The sequence below is a fragment of the Tripterygium wilfordii genome, chromosome 2, assembly GCF_013401445.1.
Source record: "Tripterygium wilfordii isolate XIE 37 chromosome 2, ASM1340144v1, whole genome shotgun sequence".
Taxonomy (NCBI): domain Eukaryota; kingdom Viridiplantae; phylum Streptophyta; class Magnoliopsida; order Celastrales; family Celastraceae; genus Tripterygium; species Tripterygium wilfordii.
In genome coordinates, this window is record NC_052233.1 from 9,650,309 (window position 1) to 9,658,913 (window position 8,605).

The window sequence follows — 8,605 nt, forward strand, 5'->3', positions numbered from 1 at the left end:
TCTAAAACATTGTAAATGCACGTAATGGATATAAAGTGTCCGTATTTCATCACAAAATTCCAAGGAAAAAAAAGTGGCAAATACATGCACAGATGCAAATAAACAAAGTAATGAATCAATCTGTCTCCTGGGTGCATCGATGTTATGACAAATTCAAAGCAGAAAAGATGATAAAACCAAAAGAGCAGGCTGTTTGTGAATGTTCCCAAGCAACAAATGTTAAAAAGGACGGGAGTTGTTTTTCTGTAAGCTAATGCATCAACCGGATGAAGACTTCCGCAAAATCTAGTTGTCTTTTTGCTTTTGTTATCGAGTCCACAAGGCAAGTCTGAATCTAATTAATGTATAAAATCATTTCCTAAATTCAATCAGACTATGATACCTGGACTCGGGTATGGATGTTGACTATAAGTACATATCTGTGTGTCCAGTTCTTCAAATTGAAAACTGTCATAGAGGGAGACAATGTAAAGTTAAGAGTCCTGATAGCATACCAATATCCATGTCATACATACCCGACATTGACAGGGTAAAGTGACGAGTTAAGGGATCATAGCAATCAGATATATCTTAAAATTTCAAATATATAAAGTGTAATATATCCACGATATGTTCCAAAAACGAGTTTCCAGTCCATCTTATGCATCAAAATACACAATCAGAAAGTAGAGACCCCAACAGTTTGCAAACATAATTTGACATAAAAAGTAAAAGAACTTGACAAACTGACAATTGATTCTCTCAGGGTATTGTTCATTTATACAGTCTCTTCTACATCGATTAGTGGCTCTAGAAAAACTCTCGTGGTAAAAAAAAAACTGTTCCTACAAAAAGTAGTTGTACAATAATATATATATTTTTGTTATATGCAACCGAGGGAGCCAAAATCGTGGGGGAAAAGGCATGTTAGCAGGTGAAGATGAGGAGAACAGGGAGGCATGGTGTCCACACACTAAACTCAAGATAAATTGAGAGCCAACTGTTGGAGAAGAGTTTTTTTCTGAGATGCATTGATGATTCCTTTGCACTCTGCTTCCAGTAAGATATCTGCCATTATAGCAGATGCTTGGCCTCTGGGTTCCTCCGTGGCCCTTCTCAACATGAACACCTACACACACACAGCCAAACAATCAAAATGATACAATCTACTTTCCGACAAATTTTTGAAATTTGAACGCAATGGAATATGTAACCGTATTTTGTTTATTTTTGCAGCTTCAAGTCATCAAAGTGTAACAAAATACTTTCTAATCACAGATAAGCAAATATTTCTATAAAAAAAAAATCAACTTTACCGTGTGATATAAGGATTAAACTACATCATAAGAAGCAAGATATATGATACCTGCCCATCGTGGGTTATCTCCAAGCAGCCAGGTTGATGGATAAACGGTTCCCCATCTATTTGAACTGGGAAAGGACTGGAAGCATGAATTTTTATTTGTTTGCCTTGCGCAAGCCGCCTAGCTTGAGAAAGTCCAACCTACCCAGCAGAATAAGCATTAATATCAAATTATCAAAGAAAAAGAAAAACTCAGAACAAAGTTGAGTGCCAAAAAGTCGAGATGTATTAACATCAATAACTCCTCAATCTCACTTGTTCAAATGAGAGGCAAAAAGTTCCAGGAAACACAAAAGGACTACTTTTTTTAATGTTGTTTTGACACCACCATGAAGCAATGCTTTGGATCAAATCTTCCAATTCAAAGAACCCCAACCCACTCAAAGCCTGCCAAAGTAATCAGTTGTAAACCACGAAAACAGCACACCTGAAGTTTGCCAAGATGCCATGCTCCATGTATGCATACAACTTCAAGCATTTTATCTTGCATAGACTGAGCACTGAAATCATCATCATGTTCATAGTCATTTTGCCAAAGATCCACTCCGCCCATGTAGCTGCCAATGTTCAGTACAATTAGACCCTCAGAGTCCTGGAGGGAAAAGATTGAAAGGGAAGCCTTCAGTGCATGTAAGGAACTAAGACCTAAATATGCAAAGAAAAGAAACAAGTAAAGAGATCATGTACCTTTGGGATTTGGATGTCCTTCCCGTCAACCTCAAGCCAAACTTGCCATGGCAAATCAGCACAAGTTCTGTCCATTATATCCCTTGCACCTTCTTTTGCATAACGCAATTTATTTACAAACTGTCCATGCAATTTTGTTAGCTAATCAAGCACAACACCACAATGAAGACAAGTCGTTCCCTAGATGACTAGATCATAACTTTTTCCAGAAAAGCTAACAAAAACTATTGAAAAAACGTAACACATTTGTACATTTCAACATTGGACATAACCAGAATCAATCACCATAAAACAGGCTCATATTACTCTTCATGGTCTCATGATGCATAACCAAAGGCAACCTAGGCATGTGTCCAATGATTAGAGTAGCATGCATTTACATTGCCATAGGAACAGAAGTTCAATAGAGCACTTGACTTGCCAACTGTGTACCTCAAGTGAGGATAGCAACACTTACATTTTCTACGTTGAACCAATGCCCTTTAAAACCGAGCACCAATAATATGTGTTCAATTATTATGCCATGTTCAACAGAAAGATAAAATCAGTAAGACAGAACATGTTGCATTGAATATGTTCTCTTTCTTTGGTAACTGATAAAAAAAAAATACAGAGAAAGTAGGAGATATTCTCCATCACAGTCTATGGTTCCTTTTTTGAATTTGCATTTCAACCTCCAGCCTAATCCTTTTCACAGCAATAGCTAATATCTAAAGGTCTGCTGTTTCTCTTAGAGAGGTTGGTATTTCTTCCTATACAATTCCAGTATACAAGCTGCTGAAAATAATGAAACCCAAGGAAACAAAACAACTGAAGTAGAGAAATGAATAGCTGAATTGTTCTTCACAATACACACGACATATACGTTAATGCTATTGCTGTACTGTTTACAAAGAAATGAAGCCTCGATACTTCAGATATAAGTTCAAAGTCTCAATAGCTTTCAATTTTGACTACCCTAAAATAATCTTGGTCATAATTCACAATATAGCCTAAGATAAAATTTGGCACCAAGGCCCACAATCACTCTCATGACCCAATCCAGGAAGAGAGAAGGAAATATGTCGTAATAATAAATAATCCAAACAAACCAATACGAAATATCTGTTCTTCTCAGGGAATAAATGGAACAGCTAAGACAAAAATTGCTACCTGACTACTGAACTTCCCAGGATTTTCTTGCCGTGTCACATGGAATTCATATGCAACCTTAGCATCACATCCAATACCTGTAAACTGAGGATTAGCAAAAATTAAACATCCCAGTATATGATAGTTAAAAATCGTATCGTAACTAGTTTACCTAAATAGTTCATCATGAACTTGGATTTCGGTTTTCCTGGATTGCCTGCTAAGTTTTCTCCTCTGATGCAAACTTTCCACCGATCTAGCATTGTTACTGCAGCATGATCAACATCATGCAAAAGTGTGGTTAAGCTACCATGTCCATTACCCATCGAGAAACCTCTTCCCCATTGCAAGACCCTTGACAAATCATTTCCTGTTCCAAGAGGGATAATTGCAACAGGTGGAGGAGATTCGAAATTGTGCCTTTCAATTGCATCGAGGACCCATGCAACTGTGCCATCTCCACCGCAGACCAAAACTCTAAAATATGGCACATTACGAAACAATTCCAACCCAACCTCAGGGCCCTGAGAAGAACTCAATTCAAACACCTGCAGTGGGAAGTAATAGAAGTTAGTCAAATAACATAAGAAGCCATTGTATATACAATTCAGATATGTGCACATTGAATGATGCAACCCAAAGGTACACAGTTATTGAAAATTGAAGGAAAGGAAAGAAGGGAAACAACGGTAAAACTAGGAAAGAATTGGACAACTGTTTTATAAATCCATTGTGGAAGCTCGGGTGATAAATCTCATATCATTCACAAACTCAAGTGCATCAATTGACATTCAAGAAACTATCTCTTAAGCCAGAAGGTGACAAAACATGAAACTCGCCAAAAAAAAAAGAAGAGAGGGCATATTCAAGAAAGAATTTAGTGTGACACTCATTAAAATGGCATTTGTGCAACATGCATTGTGTGCTCGATGAAGGGCATCTTAGAAAGATAAATTGAAAAAAAAAAAGTGTTTTATTCGATGAATTATCAACAAGAAAATAGAGAAATTCTCTAAGCTCCATCTAGAATCTATCTAAAGTTCTAATAGACAATATTAACACAATATATGCCACCGATCAAAGCAAAATACAAGCACACTGTTCAAATTTACCTGGGTGCAGTAGTATCTTCAATGTAGAGAACACATAAAACAAAAAAAAAAGAGTTCAATGTAGAGTAAAAGAATCATTGGATATCAATGCCAAGTTATCATTAAAATTATTAAAAAAAAAATATGGACAGTGACTGGAAACAGAGAGTGAGAACATCACCTGTACAGGATTTAACAGCAAATTCAATCTCCTCCGAAGAGAAGGACCAAGCTGACCTCCACTCTTAGCATTGATGAAGACCAGAAGAGGTCTTGCATCCTGGGGCAAATCATCCAATGTATACTTCTTAACTTGACCATAAATTGTGGGTCCACCTTTTATCTTCATAACTCCATCCGAGGTGCCTTTAACATCAAATAATCTCCCATCCATCCTTGAGGAGTTATTCTTTTCCTCACTACTGGATTTCTTCAGACAAGCTAGCCCATTGAACACATATTCCAAGGCTTTATTGGTAGCTGAGGCATCTATCTTTCCATTAACAACACGGCCGCTACCATTTTTGTTCCTGTTGCGCTTTTTCCTCATTTGCCCTCGATTAGAAGAGGCTATGATTTCTTCAGTGATGGAACTGAGTATTCCTCCTCCAGCATGTACTTCGACTTCTTTCACACAGAGTGGAGAAAGAATAATCCTTCTACGAGGACCCAAATCACAAATATCACCAGATTCTTTCAACATTTTTGCATGACATTTGACATGTATAAGGCGTTGACACCATAGGCAATGCCATGTAGGAGAAGCATCAATAAAAGGAACACCACATGGTTCATCACAGTAAAAGCAGAAAGCAGACATCTCTGGATTTTCATCCATGTTAATCCATCTTTCAGACCAGTGATGTCGCACATGGCCGAAACCAGCTTGTGCCACATATTTGCAATCCTTTGTTGCGTACTCTGAACAATAGAAATGAGCTGCTACCCCACAAACAGCGCATCGGTGAAAAGGCGTATGCAAAGCTGCTTTTGTACTGACAGTTTGGGGGGAAACCAGGGAAGTCAGACAAACACAGCATGCGGAAGGTTGTTCACCATAAGCAAAATCTTCCATCCATAAATGAGGAAATCGGGGAAGTTTTAGCCTTTTCCACACTTCCTTCTTTGCTTTGGCAGCAGCTTTAACCCAATTTAAAGAAGTTTTCCTTTGCCATCTAAGAAGTGCAAATATTATAACTACCAATCCAAATGATCCAGTAAATAGCCATCCAAAAATATGTGGACCATAACCGTTGGCACTGCTCAGCAACCGCATGAGTGAAATTCCAAACTCAATCATCATGCTTTTAATTTTTTCATTTTCAATTTCAGTTCAATTTCTCAGAAGAAAATTCTGATGATACCGAGCACCAAACAGATTTTATCAACAAAACCTATCAAAAGAACAATATCTCTCATGAGAAACAAACTAACTCAATTACTAAAGAAAGACAAAAGAACATATGTCAAAAAATATTTAAAATTCTAACTATGTAACAGAAAAGGAACAGAGAGTGCAAGTGGCAACAACGCATGAGCCTTGTTCACTTCAAATATGAGCTGAAATACTATAACTAGTATGTCAAACAATTACAATCTGACATAAAGAAAAAGACCTTTCCATGTCATTCCTTTCTTAATTTACAACTCTAAATAACTTTACTAAGGTTCTGAGCCCTCTCAAAACTGAGGCCTACTCAAAAATCAAAATCCGATCCATACTTTTTCTGTGTGTTGATTTAACAGTGTATCTGTAAATACAATTTCTCTCCCAACCATTGTCCTCAAAGGCTCAAACATGTTTTAGATGGTTTCTTCTGGCACATGCTTTGGAGACCTTTAATTATTCATAGAAATAGTTTCTGTCTGTTTCTTAGATTTTGGCTGCTGAGGTACAATGGTACTGAGGATCAATGTAGGTATGTTAATCAATATGAGAGTAAGTAGAAACATTTTGCCCCTGCTATCCAACTTTACATAATTTATTTATCGTAGTTTTTCCACCGCATATGATCAAAACCGAGCAACATACTATACACTCATAGTCACTCATACCGACTAGCTTTAATTTGTCGCAACATGAAAATCAAAATTTTCAAATTCTATCCTATCAATCAACAGAAAGACTAACATCCTTGATTCAACTTTTTTAACTTCTTTTTACATGCGGCAAAGCCCGAGCATAGCAAGGAGATAATAAATCAAGTCTGTATCCAAACAAAAAGAATGAGCACCACCCCAGACAGGCACAACACGTTCGTATAACTTGAGTTACCTGTTTTCTAAGCTCAGATAAATGAAAATACAAGCAGTCAACCTTTCAATTACAACGGCTCCACGGCTTAACCTAGGATTTATCGGTAAAACAAACAGATCAACAATAACATAGCAAAAGGCAAATCAACGAACATAACCACAATTTCAAAAGCATGAGAGAGAAGAACAATAATAAATAAAAAAAACTAAATCGCAGCAAACTTTCTATGAACAGCAATTTGATCGACAAAAACGATCAACATGAATTCCGATTTGAGCAATCAACAACCCTAAACGATAGGAACACGAAACTAACCTGAAGCCGACGAGTTTGGATCTGAAGAAGTGAAGAGAAACTCAGGATTCGATAATGCACTGGTGAATCCGTGAATCAGAGGGAGAATTTTCGATTTTGAGAGAGAATTAGGAATCGAATGCATGTTTCAATATATATAAACGGCGATGAGAGAGAGAAAGCGCGGGATCCTTTACGCAGTAAACACGCCTCTCGTTTTGGGGTGGCCGTCGGATATGGGGGACGACCCTACCGTGTGTGTCCGTGTTGCCAATTTAAATGACGGAAAATGCCCTCGTGATTCCCCAACTATAACGAAATCCTTAATTGGACTTTCTTTCTAGGCCGGTCGACTCGACGAGATCCAGAATCCCGGCCGAGTCGTCGATGAAACTTTTTATTTTTTCAAGAAGATACAAGTTAAACTTCTATAAATTAATACCAAATCATAAAAATTTATTAATTAATCGATAAATTAATAATTTATTAATTTTATATTAATTAATAAAAAATTAATTTACAAAGTCACTCTTTATTTTTCTTGACAAAACATTGAACTCATCCTACATATTTATTGGTATCTTTGACAATCATTGATATCTTTAATTGACATCTTTGATCACGAACGTCATGGGTAGGGGTGTAAAAGGGCCGGGCCGAGCGGGGCTTTTGAGTGCTCATGCTCGGCCCTTAACTTTTGAGCCGGGCCCGGGCTCGGGCCGGGCTTAATAACGAGCCCAAAACCTGAGCCCTAGCCCGGCCCTATTAAAAGCCCCAGGGCTCGAGCTCGGCTCGTGAGCCCACATCCAACAGTTTGCACTAAAGGCAATAAAAGTCGCACCACTATTTGGAGAAAGGGATCTGGGCCTTGCATTTATAGAAAAATTATGAATTCAAAATTGTTATCTTCTGATGTGGGACTAAATAAACTACACTACACACTCACATATAAACACACACGCATACATATAAACACACACGCATACACCCATACAAGACACATATAAACACACACTACAGTCACTGACGCAAGCATATATATATAAACGACACACATGCATATATAAACACACACATACATATATAACTACATACAGCGTATACATATATATAGATACACACACATAAACACACACGAGTACATATATAACCACATGCACACACTTATATACATAATTTTGAATAAACACACACGCGCATACATACATACATACATACATATATATATATATATAAACATATATATAATTTATAAATATTATTTATATAAAAAAGCCCTAGAGCTTACGAGCCGAGCTTCTCAAAGCCCTAGCTCGGCTCTAAATCCTAAACAAGCCCTAAAGTCAAGCCCTAGCTCGGCCCTAGCCCTTAAAAAAACGAGCTCGAGCCGAGCTCTTATCGGGCCGCCCTCGAGCGGCCCACGAATAGCCTTGTTCGCTTACACCCCTAGTCATGGGAAATGACAAAGAAGATGAAGTTGAATACGATAGTTATGTATTGGAGCATGTCTCGCGCAAAGATGCACTCAAGTAACAATCTCATTGCATAATTTTCTCTTATAATACGAGAATGCTATATCAGAAATTCTTAATGCACCAATAAAAATTTTAGAAAGTTAGAGATGAGATCCAAGAACACATGAATTTCAAGAGAAAACAAATAATATTGGAGTCATATTTTACAAAGGTCTCGTAATTGAGTAATGTAGATATATAATTTTGATGTTTAAGGAGATTTTTAATTTATATAGTAAGTGAGACCTATGTTTTTAAAAAAAAAAAAGTATTATCTTATAAATTTTGC

The 8,605-nt window shown here is 37.1% G+C and overlaps 1 protein-coding gene across 3 annotated transcripts; it reads right to left on the bottom strand.

The window, feature by feature from the left end:
* Positions 1 to 694: 694 nt before the first annotated feature.
* Positions 695 to 7,091, bottom strand: LOC120013125 (diacylglycerol kinase 2). Of its 3 annotated transcripts, XM_038864818.1 has the most exons (9): positions 6,824 to 7,073; positions 6,527 to 6,598; positions 4,433 to 5,645; positions 3,333 to 3,708; positions 3,182 to 3,258; positions 2,030 to 2,149; positions 1,770 to 1,934; positions 1,346 to 1,483; positions 695 to 1,108 (listed from the first exon to the last, which is right to left on the bottom strand). In XM_038864818.1, the coding sequence occupies exons 3-9, from the start codon at positions 5,552 to 5,554 to the stop codon at positions 959 to 961; spliced, it is 2,148 nt and encodes a 715-aa protein (XP_038720746.1). In that variant the 5' UTR covers positions 5,555 to 5,645; positions 6,527 to 6,598; positions 6,824 to 7,073; the 3' UTR covers positions 695 to 958. The 3 variants fall into 3 exon arrangements, 2 of the variants coding, with proteins under 2 accessions (XP_038720746.1, XP_038720738.1); XM_038864810.1 differs by lacking the exon at positions 6,527 to 6,598; XR_005471363.1 differs by lacking the exons at positions 695 to 1,108; positions 6,527 to 6,598 and having other exon boundaries at positions 1,770 to 1,899; positions 6,824 to 7,091.
* Positions 7,092 to 8,605: the final 1,514 nt, after the last annotated feature.